The 17,120-nt window shown below is 35.4% G+C and overlaps 1 protein-coding gene across 4 annotated transcripts in view; it reads left to right on the top strand.

The window, feature by feature from the left end:
- The window catches only part of rasp (protein-cysteine N-palmitoyltransferase Rasp), a 54,453-nt gene that overhangs the window by 14,436 nt on the left and 22,897 nt on the right, over positions 1-17,120 (top strand). For all 4 annotated transcript variants that reach the window (XM_067132010.1, XM_067132013.1, XM_067132009.1 and 1 more), the window contains exons 3-6: positions 3,603-3,772; positions 5,296-5,490; positions 5,683-5,904; positions 8,999-9,117. In XM_067132010.1, coding sequence (XP_066988111.1) covers positions 3,603-3,772; positions 5,296-5,490; positions 5,683-5,904; positions 8,999-9,117 — 706 coding nt within the window. The remainder of the gene's footprint in view (positions 1-3,602; positions 3,773-5,295; positions 5,491-5,682; positions 5,905-8,998; positions 9,118-17,120) is intronic.

Genomic DNA, 17,120 nt, shown 5'->3' with positions numbered 1-17,120 from the left:
AGGATTGATGTTGCAAAACATTGTTTAGGAAGTCCAGAGACAAGTTGATAACATGTAAGAGTAGTGCAGCTGAAATGCTGATTGATTATGTTACAAGGATTGTACTGTTGTATCAGGTGAGACATGCGTAACGCAAAATGAAGAGCTATGAGCTTGTTTGATAGTAAGGGTTAGAAAGGTGACTGAGATAGTCAAAAGAATAATAACATGTAAACTAAAAAATAGATGGTGAAAAAATAAAAAGGAATAATGTCAGCTCATGTAACATCAGAAACTGGTTGGTAAAACTGTTGAAAAGGATATGCAAATGCAAAATTTCATGAGGGAAGGTGAAGTCAAGGTATACAAAGGTCCATTGAAGAGAAGAGACCCTTCAAGCACCAGGATAAGACAGGGAGGGAAGAAAATTAAGATAATAATTATGATGATAATTATTAAAATCAGTCATAGTCATTTTAGCTTAATGTGAGAGAAGTCAGCAACCGCAGCAGTCTTTATGATGAGACAACTACAGAAAAAAATAAATCATTCATTCCTGTGGGTCTTGAGAAGGTATTTGACACAATATAGACAAATAGTCAGAAGGACATTGCAAAGGGAGGGTAGCAGAAGGCCCATTAAGGTAGGGATATTCCTTTACCATAACAGAAGAGTCATATCTTATTATATACATCTTGTCACTCACACAATTCAGATGCAGTTAACTGTAAAACAGTATTGAATGTTGGACAACCACAAATTGCAAATTGAAAATAGCTCATATTTAGAATCTCTCACCAAATTGCAAACAAAAAATTACAGAAATATTACCTTGTATATAGTATGCAGATGACTTGGTACTTACAGCTGAATTTGAGGAAGAGGCCATCGAAATGTTTAAAAAATGGAAGAGCAACATAGAGGAGAAAGGGTGAAAATCAACATAGCAAAAGTAGGCTTTTGGTGTCAGGCAATGAAGCAAAGGAAAAATTCAGTCAGGAGTGTGGTCATGGGGCTTTTGTTGGAAAGGTGTAGGGTAGGGTGCACTTAGTGGCATGTACCAAATGAAATAGTTGGTGACACAAAAGACCCATGCTTTTATGAAATACACATTAAGAGATAATGTATTCAGAGCGCTAATGGGGAAAAGAAGAAAGTAGAGAATTATAGTGTGGTAGACAGACAATAGAATAGAACTTTCCTTTCACCATTGTCACACTTGACTGTGAAGCAAGAATTAAGAGAGCTTTAGAAAAAGAGTAGCAGCATTATAGATGAAATGGAAAGAGATAGCTAGACTTCTAGTGATGTAAAATCTCCCCTTAATAGAGAGAGTATGAACCCATGATGCATGCATAATGCCTGTACTGCATTGTAACAGAGGAAGCTTAGACACTGACAAAGAAAATGGATGAGATTTTGAAAAGCTATGACTAGCATGTACTCTAGACCAGAAACCAGAGTAAAATGGGATTATTGGAAAGACCATAATACAAATGAAGTGGCAGAGAGATGTGGTGTCCAGCAGTTGGACTGAGATACAGTGTTCCCCTACTTTTTCTCGGGGATAGGTTCCAGAACCCACCATGGAAATGCAAAAATCCCCTCTAAAAGCACTTATAACTACCAAATACCCTGTACCCCTTAAACTAAAATGCTTATAACTATCTATTATAAAAGTTCACTGCCTATTTTAGTAGTTCAAACAAAAATATACATTAAATTATCATACTGAAACAATTTAGTATCAATTCAAGCAAAAAACAACCCCAAACCATCATCCCAAAACACCCTAAGTCACCTTAGAGTAGTACCCTTTTACAACTGTTACTGTTATGTATATTACACCCCCTAAAATGCTTGTAACAGTGATTTACTAACTTTGAAATATCAATATTAATGTAAACAACAAAATATGTATAAAACATTTAATACAAATTAAATCTTTAACAGAAATTAAATTAAATAAATCTGACAACATTTTACAGCTAATGAAGTTACCCCTCTATACATAAGCATAGCTGTTTTCTCTCATAGTATTGAAGTCGTTCCATTTTCCTTATACTGTACATTGATAAAAACAATTACAATTATCACTAATTTGCTTTTTTTCCTAGAGCAACACTGTTTGCTCACTAATTACTGTATTTTTTCATATTGTGTTCATGACATATACTCTACTAGTGTATCTATTAAGCTCATTCCAGATTCCAGGTTGGGCCTCAGACTGAGCATAACAGGGTTACGATTCGATTCTCTCTCTCTCTCTCTCTCTCTCTCTCTCTCTCTCTCTCTCTCTCTCTCTCTCTCTCTCTCTCTCTCTCTCTCTCTCTCTCTCTCTTAGGGTAATGTAAGATGTATTTGAAATGATATTACTGTAAAGTGTTTTTGGATGATAGAGTGTATTGTACAATATTTAAAATATTCGCTAATTTTCATTTTATTTTCCAGTCTGCTTATACTGGAAAATAAAATGAAAATAATTAGTGAATATTTTAAATATTGTACAATATGCTTTATCATCCAAAAACACTACAGTAGTATAATTTCAAATACATCTTACATTACCCTTAAAAAGAGAGAGAGACTCAAATCGAATCGTACACCTGTTATGCTCAGTCTGGGACCCAACCTGGATTGAGCTTATTAAATACACTGTAAATTATAATAGATACACTGTAAATCATTTTTATCATGAAAATCAGTGCAGGCAGTCCCTGGTTATCAGCGGGCTCGGTTAGTGGCGATCTGATTTTACGGGGCTTGTCTAGCGATGAAAATCAGCAATTTTCAGCGCCGATTTCCGCTTATCGGCGCCGATAATTGGGTATTGGCACCAATACATACCTAACAGAGGTGCCACTCTCCGGTTACTGCCACCAGTACCCAGTTATTGGTGCCGAAAATCGCCGATTTTCTCTTATTGGCAATTTTCGCTCATTGTCACACCATCGGAATGAAACCTCCGCCAATAACCAGGGACTGCCTGTATTTAGTCAGGAACGCAATATGAAAAAATACAGTCATTAGTGAATAAGTGGTGTTGTTCTTTGAAAAAAAGCGAGTTAGTGATAATTTTAGAGGCACGGTCTATAGAAAAGATCCGCGAATTGATGAAAGTTCCCGCAGAAAAATGAAAGATGTGTTCCACAAAAATCTACGACAAAATGAAGCGTGGAAAAGTAAAGTGTGAAAAAAGTGGGGTAGCACTTTATCAGATATGAAAATGGGTTGAACATGGTTAGAAGGCATAAAGAACAGTTAGCTAGAAAAGCAGTAGATTGGAAGTAAGCCAGATGAAGACCTGTAGGAAAGCCCAGGAAATAGGGGATAGATGAAAAGTTAAACTAATGAGAGTTAAATGGAAAGAGCAGAGAACAGGGGAGAATGCAGAGTATTAATTTCACATATAACCAGATAAAGGGAAAGTTGATATATTGAATGTAAGAAAATATTTACAGTGATGTTATGGTGAATTTTCCAGAAATGCTACATTTTAGTGATACATTATGGCATGCTTCATATATAGAAGAGGTCATTACTATATTTCATTACAATAAAATGATATGGTGTAATTTCAGAAATTTTTTCCTACTGTTTCATTATCTTTTTGGTTTTTTTAGGGTGGGGCCAGTATTTAGATCTCACTACTCATGATAGCAGCTGGTTTGGGAAACGTCAAGATATGACGGACACTGAGTGGTATGTCTGGCCACCTATTTTGCTCAGGTGTGGCCCATGGGCCTTGCTCCATGTTGTCTTAGCTCAGTTCATCAGAAAATATTACCCACAGGTAAGATCATTCATGTAAATTCTGATAGGTACATGATATTGCCTTGATGTTACTGTAAGAATGTTTTTGTTCTTTTGTAAGGTATGTGTGTGTCATGATTAAATGATTGCTGGATCTCTCATAACTTATGACAGAATGAACATTGAATTTTTATATAAAACTTTGTCATAAAAATGTAATTTTGAATTGCATAATATGGACCATTGTGTCTTATATGTTCTGTTGTATGATGTTTATGATGCTCAGGAGTTTAAGCATATTTTTTTGACGGTATATATGAGGAAAAGTTCTGAACCTACGGGTAGTCCAAGTAGGAAGCAGTTCTATTTCTAGAGGAAATATAATCCTCATATTTACTACTCCATTGGGATTATTAACTGTCACTGGGAGGGATGGAGGATGTTATTTAAGAGAATTCTTTTTGTTCAAACAACTTTTTAATGAGAAAATCACTTGTTTATATTTTTATTGCACCTCACATAGTGCAGAGACGGGGGCGGGGGGTTGTGTTCATCCTGGATCAGAGATAAATCATATTGGCTGCTGGTCAAGGGTGCAGCTGCGTGCAAATTTGTTATCTGACATAACAAATTTTGTATTTACTTTTGATATTTTATATTTTCAGATTACAAGTAGTTGACGCATTGTATGTTGAATCTCAGTTGAATATGGGATAATACTACTTTATGGTTATTAATTTTACTCACTAAGTTTTTTCTCATTGATGTTCATTAATTTGTAGGTGTGGTTGGGAATTTAACAAACAATACCAAAATTATTTCTAATTATATTCATTGACAGATACTTACCTGGACATATCTTCATTGGCAATCATTGTGGATACAATATTAATTTCTCTGCTCTTGAAAGTATATACTGTATGGTAGTCATACTATTAGATTAATAGGTTTAAGCTCCCCTCATCCATATTTGAAAATATTAATATTTATTATTCATTCCTCCTTTACCAGAAAAGAGTAAAATGATTTGTGTAATAATTTTATTTATGGCTAAAATTTATTCTCTGGTTTTGTTGTCTGCACAGTTTTAGGCTGTATAGTTTCAATATTTTTCTATCAGGAGCGTTAGAAAGAATGTTGAATACTGTAGTTATAGAAATAGTCAATACATTATTATACTCATAGGTACATATTTTATAGAATTAGAAGCCTGTCATATAATGAAGTGCTATATATTTCTTTAAATCTTTTTCACTTAAAAAAATTAATGTACTCTGGCTTCCTGTGCTGTAATTGTCATTGGTTACTAATGTAGGAAAATTTCAACTTTGAAAATGAATACAGTGAAATGTGCAGATTGAATAAGGTAGAAAGATAGAAGACTGTAAATGAAACATGGATTTGTCTGTAATTTTCCTGTGAACCTATCAACTCTGCACGCTTTTCCTATATTAAGGTTAGGCTAGCAAAGGACAGCCCAAAGATTTTGTGCTGTTAATCCGTTACATTGACTAAATGCTGGACAAAAGTTGATAATACTATAATCTTCATTTTTTTTTTCAGCATTTGTGCAGTTTCTACATTGTCTTCAGTGTGGTCGTAGCATTTCCATTAATCGGTTTTGTGGGGACCTTGCTGTGCTTCATTGTCCCTTCAATCATGTTCATTGTATTATTGACCAGACTAAAACTCATAATATGGTTGACATGGTGCCTCATACTAGTACTTTTTAACACTCAGTTCTTCATAGCTTATTTGGTAGGTATCAGATGGTTTTACCAAATTGACATAGAATATGATAAGAGTAGTAGTAATTGCCATGTGATTTAGAATTGAAACTTGCCATGAGGTGTTTAAAAATAATGATATTTGGAGTAATGTAGTGAAGGTTCATTTACATATTTGTTCAAGCAAAATACAAAAACTCTTAGGGTTTTATTTCTTTCTCAGGAAATTTGGGTGGAGGGCATACCTGAGGGAGATTATATGGTGTCTGTAGTTGTTGCATGGATCATCTTGAGGAGTTTAAGTTTTAGTCTTGAAGTGTGTGATACTGACCCAGATGGCCAGCTAAGTGCATTACCCTTGCTCGCTACTCTGCTTGGGTACTGTCTCTATTTACCATGTCTCTTGACAGGACCTTACATGCCATTCACGGATTTTCAAGCAGGGGTGAGTATTTCATGCAAACTTTTGATTGCCAGTGCTTTGAAATTCAAATTGACATTTACACACAGCAAATGGTACCATATTTCCAATTAAATTAAAGCTTTTTCATTGGCAGAAACTTAGTAAAAGAGGATGCTGTATTTTATAAAGTATGAAGCAGGAAAAAAAGTTATTCATTTTGAAGATTAATATAAAACTGTAGGAAAATAGACCATAATGGTTTGCAAAACAGTACACAAACTACAGTCTTTAGCACATTTTTTGTAAAAAAGGGTAATTTGGAAAGTAATTTAATATTTTGTAACCTGGAAATATGGAAAGTTATGATTTCATAGTTTTAGTGTGAAGGGTATTTGGAAGTACCCAAGCTTTTAACCCCAGTAGTCTTTAATAATTTGTTCATGTAGATCAAGTGAGATATGTAGATAATTCAGGAAAGTGATTATTACAGTATTTGCTTTTAGATATTTTGTTAAGCTTAACTCTAGCCAAACTTCAGTATTTTTTCAACTAATTATTTTACAAATGAAAAACAATAATATCATAATGTATTCCAGTTTGATTGTTTCATTGCCGAACCATGTGAGTTGAGATATTTAAGATTAATTTTTTGTTAAGGGGCAGGTCACTAAATAATTGAAGGAAATTAAAGATAAAAAAACTGAAATTATTTTTGTAGGCATGTATGGTGTTCCCCTATGATTATACAGTCAACCACCTCCTATTCGCGGTTCTGGATTCGCGAACTCGCCAATTCGCAGGTTTCTGTATGGAACATATATACACCTTATTCGCTGAAAATTCGCCTATTCGCGGTATTTTTCACTGAGAAATATCTGCTAATTACTGTACTATATTTTCATATTTTCATAACTGAGAGCACTTTTGTGATAGAACTATTAAAATATTGGTATAAACATTGTTAGATTTTTCTTGTGTTTGAACTATCAAAATGGTAGTTCTAGGCATTTTTAGAGGGTTTTAAGCATTTGGATTTTAGTACATCCCCATAAAGTCAATAGGACATTTTGTCAAAATTAATTGGTTTTATCCAGTTGGCCCTGAATTTTGTATCACAGAAAAAATATTTAAAAGAACGTTGGTTGGAGTGTTTTGATATATGAAATGATGACTCATAGGCTGTATTTAAAAATAATTGACCATAAAATAATATACATTTAGAAGGTGAAGGGTCTTGCTTTTTAGACTTCAGGACCAGCAAAGGTTGTTTGGTAATTTTAGGAGGAAGTTTAATGCTAAATGTTAAGATTTTGGATAGCTAAGTGTTTCCAGACACCATCAAGAACTTACTGGAGCAGGCATTCAGTGCCAGTGAAAAACTTTTTACCTCAGAAAAATGTCATAGAAGACATTTTATTAGCCCCAAAGAGAGCCGAACACCAAGTTTTAGTCATGCCAAAATTGGAAAACTATCAATATTATTGCCATGTCATTTATTGTACATATAGCGCAAGTGAAATCCCAGTATGAAAAAATCAAAAAGAAATATAAATGAAATGATTCATGATTATATTGAAGAACATTTAGATACGGTTTGTGATGAATAAGTAATTTTGGATATTGATACCTCATATGGTGGCTTCTAGATGCAGAGAGTAGCGTGGGCAGCTATGAAACATTCTCAAATAAGATAATAGCCTGCTTCGTGCTGAATCAGGGTGGTTTAGGAGCCGGAAAAAATTATTGTATGTCAGGAAATCAGGAGAAATGATAAAATATAAATGACAGAAATATCATAGATTTTAAAAGAAAGAGAAGTGGTTGTGACATTATAGACAGTCCCCTGTTTACGACGAGGGTTCCGTTTCTACTCTGCGTCGTAAGCTGAAAATCATCGTAAGCCGAAAAATTGCCAAAAATCGTCAAAAATCCTAAGAAAACCTTACTTTTGATGATTTGGGTGTACTGAAAATGATGTAAACTGCATTTTTATTGAGTTTTTCATCAAAATAACCTCCAAATTTTAATTATTCTGTCATTTTGTAGCCATATTTCTTCCATCGGATCAGCATTGTCGTAAACTGGGAAATAATTTCTGATAAATATATTTGAAAAGCGTCGTAACCTCGGAACATCGTAAGCCAGACCCGTCATAACCCAGGGACTGCCTGTATATTTCTTATGTGAGTTATTTGTAATTCAAAGTTTTGAACAAACATCTCGGTTCAGTTCAACTAGTTTTGTTAAATTTCCTACACTGTAGACTTAGACATGTCAGATTTAATTCAGTATCTTATTGTCAGTTTGGCAGATCATTTATTCACATTAGAAGGGTAAAAAAAATGGGAAATGTAACATTTCCATAAAGACATATAAATAAGCTTGGAACCATATTAATTTCATTCAAGATGAGCATGATTGAAATTAGTTTAGGCTTTGAAATTGTCACTTTCTGTTATTCAGTTGAATGGGTAAGAAAAGGAAGTAGTTTTAGAGTTGTTAAATTAGGTGTAATTGATGTCCTTTATTTGTTGTATAAATAAGATGATGTTTGGCTATAAAATAAATAAATGATTGTAAGGACCAAAATATAAATTAGAAACAGTTTTTTCATATTAAAATTTTAGAATGCAGTGTTATCCCCCTTTGTTCATAAGTACCAAAATTTCTATTAATAGAAGTACAGAAAATTTTGATCATATTGAGATTTTAGAATGCAGTAAGTTATGTACCTGTGTTCTGAGGCCATTCAGAGTTAGAGAGTTAAACATAAAAATTTTTTGCCCCCAGCTCTGGAAGGACCAGTGGACTTGCATTGTTGACAGACTAAATCCAGGGTTGAATTGTAATGTTTACCTTGTAGATCCAAAATCTTTAGCACATTCTTATGAAACATTATTTTAAGTACTAAAATTGGTAATGAGAAGTGAGGCAAATCATTCATGAATATTGAAATGTGATCTTTTTATCTTGAAACTGTGTTGCAGTGCTTTGGTAAAGCACAGTATACTAGGAGGTTATGATTTCAGTATATAGAAACAACAAAGACAGAAGATTCCTTCTATCTTTCTCTCCTGTAAATATTACTTCATTTTGTAACTTTGTTTTTAGTTAAAATGTTGGCTCTTCTTTTCAGCTTTTGGAGCCTTATCGAGTTTGGACAGTCCGAAGGGTTTTCTCAGCAATGCTGCAGATTGCAAGATTTTTATTCTGGATGAATTTTACACACTTCATCTTGTACCATTTTTACGCTCAGTAAGTATTATGGTAGCAACAAAATGTTTAGTGATAAAATGCCAGTTGTAAAGACAAGAGAGCCCTTTTCACATAACCATTTTTAGCTTGCCTGAACCATTTTTAGCTTCCCTGCATGTTAATACAGAAGAGTAGTTGCTAGAACCCTTGTGCTGGCATCCTTGACCAGGCTAAGTATGTTTTAACTTAATATTTATGATTATTTATTAATCAAACCCATTGCACTTACAAAGCTTGGTAGAACAGAAAGATGACCTCGTTCCTCCTGTGGGAGTACCATAGACATATGGTTCTAGGTCTTCCAAGAGCAGGTTGCTTCACCCCTTGTGCATCTTTTGACTGATGAACAGGTTTCAGTCTTCCCTAGGAATTTTTATTGGACTGCCAATCTCAGTGTTAAGGTTTTAGGTTTTTGAAAAGGAGAATTTTCAGTGATATTTTTTATTGAGGAAAATTGAATTTTCTGTGGTGAACTGTTAAGAAAGACAGGGCTTGAGTGTAATTTATACATCATTGTTCTTTTCAGCCTGCAAAAGAGTGAGATAATTTTTTCATTTTGGCTGAAATCCGAATTACCTGTAAGTAATAATTTGTATTCAATTTAAGTCTTTAATGCACGTGCTCGAACTTCCAGTTTTTCTTGTTCAGTATCGTATACCGTTAATTTTATTTGTTCTCAGTCACTTTCTTAGGTATTGGGTTCTTACTGGTACCAGTCTTTTTTCACCACTGCGTTTTAGCCTGTTAAAGTTCGCTACCATGTTTTCTTGATTTCTGAGTTACAAGTTTCTGTCGTTCAGCGTATAAATTTCATAGTAAATGATTTGTTTTGTGGTTTACAAAATGTTTTGTCAGCACCTTATAAGTTTTTATAGTAAGTGATTTTTTTCGTGTATGAAGTGATCATCATTGACATTTTTGCATTATGTTTTCTCCTTAAAGGGTCAACTATGAAATGAGTTCTCTCCAGTCACCTCTGTCCTTTGCTATTTGCACCTGAACTCCAATCAATTCAAGGTCCTCTTTCCCATGACTTCATGGGCTTTCCTGTAGGTCTTCATTCTACTACTGTACTTCTGTATATATTATTATTATTATTATTATTGAAATATCAACACACAGCTGTGTGTGGAACAGAAATAAATTTCTGACTCTCATCAGGATCGAACCCAGGTCTTTCAAAAAGAAGTTGGAACCTGAGTACAACTGTATCCAAGGAATTACCTGGGCAGGCTAACTGCTTGCATACCAGCGTATTTTCCCCAACTTCCCAACTCAGCATTGACAGCATTTCATTCGAATTATCCTTTCTGAGTGAATATGATAGAAGTGTCAACACACAATTACGTATGGAACAGAAATAAATTTCTGACTCGCCTCAGGATCGAACCCAGGCCTTTCAGATGAAAGAACAGAGTGCTGCCAACCTGGCCACACAAGTCCTAAAAGAAGTTGGAACTTGAGTACAACTGTACTCAAGGAATTACTTGGGCAGGCTAACTGCTTGCATACCAGCACGTTTTCCCCAGCTTCCCAACTCAGCAGTGACCCAATTGACAGCATTTCATTCAAATTATCCTTTCTGAGTAAATATGATAGAAGTATCAACACAACTAGGCCTACGTCGGGAAGTTGGGGAAAACACGCTGGTATGCAAGCAATTACCCTGCCCAGGTAATTCCTTGGGTACAGTTTTACTCAGGTTCCAACTTCTTATATGACTTGTGTGACCTGGTTGGCAGCACTCTGGTCTTTCATTTGAAAGACCTAGGTTCGATCCTGATGTGAGTCAGAAATTTATTTCTGTTTCACACGTAATTGTGTGCTGATATTTCCATCATATTCACTCAGAAAGGATAATTTGAATGAAATGCTGTCAGTTGGGTCACTGCTGAGTTGGGAAGTCGTGGAAAACGTGCTGGTATGCAAGCAGTTAGCCTGCCCAGTTACAATTTTGAGCTGCAGTTGTACTCGTCTTTCATTTGTTACAACTGATGAGTAAAAATTTATTATTATTATTTTATGACTTATTGTGAGCTATTTCAGAACATGAACCCTATTCAGTGAAGCAAGTCTTTCATTTGAAAGACCTGGTGTTCTGATCCTGATGTGAGTAAAAATTTATTATTATTATTATTATTATTATTATTATTATTATTATTATTTGAGGTTTCAGAACATGAACCCTATTCATATGGAGCAAGCCTGCATATTGGTGCTGCTGAATCTGGTTTTCTTGGCACAGAGGCCATTGACTTAAAATTCAAGCTTCCAAAGACATATTATGGTGTTCATTTGGAAGAAGTTACTGATGATAATCGGAAATGCAGGAAGGAAAGATCAGTTATTAAAAAAAGAAATTGAAAAATGTAAAAATATATATATATCAAAATACAAGCTGAATTGTTTCAAGGTAGTAATATATTGCATCTTCAGCATCAATTAGATTTTTTTAAGATGTGTTCAGAGTTACACCATTCAAAGTTTCAGACTAACATCCCTCTTGAAGGAGGAGGGAAACTACAAGATCTACTTGTCTACTACTTGACAACCAACTGTTGCTTATTTCTTCTCATCACAGCCTAATCCATCTCAGTCTTTGAGAAGTACAGCCTCTTAATACCCCAAGAACAATGGTCATACCTTTTCAAAGTGATCACAATTTTCGATACCCAAATAAAGGTATATTATGTACCTAAGAAAGTTACTGGTCTCACTACAGATGGGTCATTTTTATCTACCAGTAGCCTGGATATCCTTCATCTACCCTGTCCCTTACTGCTCTCTCAACTTCTGCCTCATAGCCCAGTGTGTTCCCAAGGCAACAGAAATTTTGATGTTGATAAAATCAGCAGTAATAAAAATAAAAAACTGTAAACTAACATTCATATGAAACAAACCAAAAAGGCCACTGAGTGAAACAAGTTTCCACAGATTAAAATACTGTTGTGAAGGTGAAGACAGACAAGAACAATAATGAAAGTAAATTATCACAAAAATAAATAATTCTTTGAAAAAACTGTAGCATCAGCCAGTAAAACTGTGTTAATGGTGCAAGACTCTTTAAAGTAGCATTATCCCCAAAGGGGTAACACTACTTTACATGGCCCATTGCAAATGTTACTCAAAATTCTCTCTGCAACCTGCCAGCACTGCTGCATTTCTTTCTCTTTTTGACTTTTCCCATATTTCTTACAGTTTTACCCCACCTATCTATCTGAATTCTTCATCTTCACTGTGCTTGAGCCTTGGTTCTTATTCAAGATGATTATTCTTAATAATAGTGTAATCAGACCACTGAGTTAATTTTATTAACTCTTGTAGTGGTGGCCCAAATGGTTAATTCTAAGTGAATATTTGTTCCTACAAGTATAGAAACCTTCATCTTTGAAATTGATAACCTTTGGCATTAGCTGGTTCAGTTGTTAAAGCTTGTTAACATATCAATGCTGAAAGGTGGGTTGGTGTCAGGGCACTTGCCACTTAGATATGGGTAACCCATTGGCCCTACAGCTACTGTTAAGTCTAACATGTCTTTACAGCTGGTCTGATCATGTAACACAGCTTTTAGAGCTGTATGTTAATTAGTTTAATATTTTTTGGGCTAGTGATTGCTGTATTTGAACACACATGGTGTAGGAGTTTTTAACTAAATTATTTTTAGTCTACAGGTTTGCAAATTTATAAACAGCAAATCCTTTGTACAGAATATTAACTCATCTTTACAAAAGACTTGGTTTTGTATGTTAAATACTTATCCCTGTTAAGAGAGTTTCATACTTTCTTCTTTTGCAGTTGTCAATTATTCAGTACTTTTTATATGAGCTCCTGCATTCCATATCTGTCCCTGTGCACTCTCCTTCCTACCTTTATCTTTGAACTGGTGAAGGAGGTGTGAGAAGGCACTAAGAATCTCCTCTTTTGGGTTATTCTTCAGGATTTCACTTGGGTGTTCTCTTCTCTTGTAGAAGAGAGGAAGGCCTTTGACTCCTCTTTGGAATTGAAGCTCTGGGAGAAGCTGTAGGTTAGTCTGGAGAGTTCAAGGCTGATCTTCAGCAAGAGTTCTTCAGGAGGTTCAGTTTGGCTAACTCCTTCGATCGTCCAGGACTTTGGCCTGTACTGGTACTGCCCATTACAGAGTGATGTTCCCCTCCATCCTTGAAAGTGATGAGATGTAGGTGAAAAGCTGGAAACAATGCAGTGACTGTTGTCATGCTCTCATCCTTCTCAGGGCTTGAGCTTTTGGATGGTCATCCTCTCAGTCTTCCAAAGGATTCCACTTCTAAGCCCCCCAGTTCCAATTGGTACTCATCAGGGTCTACACTTTCTTTGGTCTCTTGGTAGCACTTGTAACAGCACTAAGAGCTTTATGCTTTTGGGTGGTGATTAAATTCAGATTTCACTGCTATATCTCGCTAAAGGTACATGGACTGATTGCCGAGCAAGACAAACACACAAGTGAGTACGTGAGCTGAAACAGATGCTGGCATCACCCAACAAAGCTTGCAGATCTGAATTTAACTTTCAGAAAATGTAAGTTTTTTTTAGAGTTGTGTAATTATTTCAAGTATTTGCAGTACTATTTTTAGTTAAATCTACATTTCCAAACCTGTGTGCATCATCTGCAACTGTATCTTTGTTTACAGCCTTGCCAGATATGGATGACTTTTATCTAGTTTTAATAATTGTACAGTGTGACCCCATATAAAAATGGGAACAAGCTGGGAAGAAGAAGAAGAATAATTAATTACAGTTGATGTGTATACTGTACAGTACTCTTCAGTACTTTATTGGTGAAATATAGTAATACAGTGGACCCCCACTATATCACAGTTCAGCATTCGTGGCTTTAGTTAATCGCGGATTCTTCTGTGGAATGTATCTCCAAATATATTGCAGAAAATTCACTAATTCGCGGATTTTTTTGTAGAGCAATATTCACCAGTTGCTGTATTTTCATTTATATTTTGTAACTAAATATAAATTTTTTATGATAAAAAAATTATTTACAATACTAATTTTCAAATATCAAGATTATGTAAATCATACAGGTATTCATAAGTGATGAATGTTGATTGAAGATGATGATGATAAACTAGCTGTGCAGTCCAATGAATGATGATGGAGATATGACTGCACAGCAAAGCACAGAGGAGTTACATCTCCTCTTTGGTGCCCTCTTACCCTTCTTCAGGCACTGTGTCCACCAATTGCCCTTCTTCAGGGGCTTTGGGAGGCTTTGGAGGGTCCTCCTCATGAGCTCGAGAAACATGGTGATAGGCAGGTGCTGTCTCTGCTTCCTCATGCTGACGAGGAGGTTATTATAGGGTCCCAAAATCCCATTAAGGCCATATGAAAAGTTTATGGAGTGTTCCAGATTAGGATCCCATGCCCAGTCATCTCCCACAGCTTCCTGGCTGCCCTCATAATTTGGGACACATTCCAAAGACAGGCTCTCATCCTCCTCCTCGTCCCCGTCCCCGTCCCAGTCCCCTAAACCTGCCATGTCTTCATCCACACTGGCAGACTTCGTCAGCTCTTCCAAATCCTGGTCTGTCAGGGGATCAGAGTGGGCATCAAGGAGGGTGCCGACTTCATCTCCACCAAGGATCCTTGTAAATAGCATTCTCCCCTCATCCTCTTCCTTCTAGATGTACCAAACAGTACTCTCATTCATGCCATGATGGGCAGCTACTACAGCGTAACTTTTCCTTCCCCTCAGCATTTCCAGAAGTCCTACCTTCTCCTGGAGTGTCCTGCACTTAGGCTCTTTGCCAGAAGCCTTAAAAGGAGCAGGGCATTTAGGAAGCATCTTGGGGCATGATTAAAACAGATACTTGCAGCACAGTACTGTACACTGATACACACCGATACAGAACACACAAACAGTAGAAGCCCACACAATGAACTGGGCAGTTGGGAAGAGATGCTGGGTTATTTGTGCATCATATACAATATTGGTATTTTGTGTGTTGTGTACAGTACTGCGCAGTAAACCCCACGGATTCGTTTTCTTACAATTCGCTGACAGCGATTCGTGGAATTTTTCTGTAGCTTCTATCTATAAATTATTTGCGGGAAAACTCACCCATTCGCAGATTTTTTGTAGAACAAGTTCTGTATTTTCATGTTATTTTCTTGTCTAAATACTGTAATGTATGTGCATATACACTTTGATAAAATAATGATTTACAGCACTAATTTTTAAATATTAATATTAAGTTTAATAAGATTAAATAATAACATCAAATAATAGAAATAATACTGGCAGTCCCCGGTTATCGGCAGGGGTTCCATTCTGAACCTAAAATTGATGCTATCGAAAATGCAATTTTGCACTTTTTCGCAATTTTCAGCAATTGGCACCGGTTTTTGGTTATCGGCACCTCTGTAAGGTATGTATTGGCACCAATGCCCAATTATCGGCGCCAATAAGTGGAAATCAGCGATTTTCGTTGCTAGACAAACGCCATTAACCGAGGCCACCGTTAACCAAGCCCACCGGGGACTGCTTGTAATTCTCTCTTTCTCTCTCTCTCTCTCTCTTACTGAGATGAGAGAATTTTTATGCATATATAATACGTATGTTTATTTGTTTTGTAGATAAATAAATGATTTACTGATTTTCAAATATTAATATTAATGTAAACACAGCAAAATATCCAACTGTAACTATCATCATAAAAAAAAGCGTTAGCCCTGGCTGAAAAAGCTCTTCTCATCTGCTAATCTAGATTATGTTCTTTCTCTCTCTCTCTCTCTCTCTCTCTCTGTGAGATAGATTTTTTATGCATGTGTAAAATATATGTTTGTTTTGTGTACTGTAGTTTTATGGATAAACGTGATGTTACTTTGTTATTAATTTTTTCAGATTTTCCGTGCTATAATTACAGTTAGTTATAATTACAGACCTCATTTAGGTGCATTTCTATAGTAAATTATGTAAAATTTTCAAAGGAAACTTATCGATTCCCAGTCTTCTCCGAAGCTTGGAGTGAGGGGGGTATAATCTAACTGTCAATTTATCTTGACATAAATGTTGCCCACTTGGTGGTCAAGTAAAATAGCTATGAAGGATGCTGCAAAATCTCTCTCTCATGCCTAAGGATACTTGGAATGTGAGAGATAGATAGATAAATAGAAAGGGAGAGTGGTTGATAGATATTCTCTCTCTCTCTCTCTCTCTTTGTTGTTGGCTGGAAGGGTTAGAAGTACTTACATATATATTTTTAAGGGTAAAATATTTAAGATGACTTTGAAATGATATTAATAATATTTCAAAGATTAATACAGTAATTGGATAATAGTTTAAGGTATATTTGATGCAGGATGCTAGTTTAAGGTATACATTTGTTATTTGAACTTACAAGATTGGCAGTTATAAGCATTTTTTGAGGGGGGGTTGTTGTTAACTATTCGTGGATTTTAACTCTTCACGGGGGTTTGTGGTACCCATCCCCTGCTAATACGGGGGGTTTACTGTACTGTACATTTTATTAATAATTTGCTGTGTTGTAAGATGATTTTGAAATATTAAAGTGTTTTAGGACGATAGTAGAGCATATCTAAAATATGTGGGTAGTTTGTAGAATGACAGGACTACTATACCTCCTAACGAAATGTGAGGTTTGTTTACTCTCAGGAACATGTCAGTAGTTCTGTTTTCATTTTGCTGTATTTTCATGACTAAATACAGTACATTTTTTATGATAAAAAAATTATTTACTAATTTTCAAATAATAATACAGTGGGCCCCCTCCCATTCATGGTTCCGTTTCATGCTGTCATCTATTCGCGGATTTCTCTGTGGAACATATGTACACATTATTCACGGAAAATTCACCTATTTGTGGTATTTTTCATAGAGAAATATTCACAAATTACTGTATTTTTATATCATTTTCATGACTAAATGCACTTTTTGTGATAAAACTATTGAAATATCCAGTTATAAGGATTTTTAGAGGGTTTTTTGGTGTTTGGAACTATCAAAATAGACAGTT

The sequence above is a fragment of the Macrobrachium rosenbergii genome, chromosome 30 (assembly GCF_040412425.1).
Source record: "Macrobrachium rosenbergii isolate ZJJX-2024 chromosome 30, ASM4041242v1, whole genome shotgun sequence".
In the NCBI taxonomy this organism is placed as follows: domain Eukaryota; kingdom Metazoa; phylum Arthropoda; class Malacostraca; order Decapoda; family Palaemonidae; genus Macrobrachium; species Macrobrachium rosenbergii.
The sequence above is the reverse complement of the archived record's forward strand: the minus strand, read 5'-3'. Positions and strand labels throughout refer to the sequence as shown.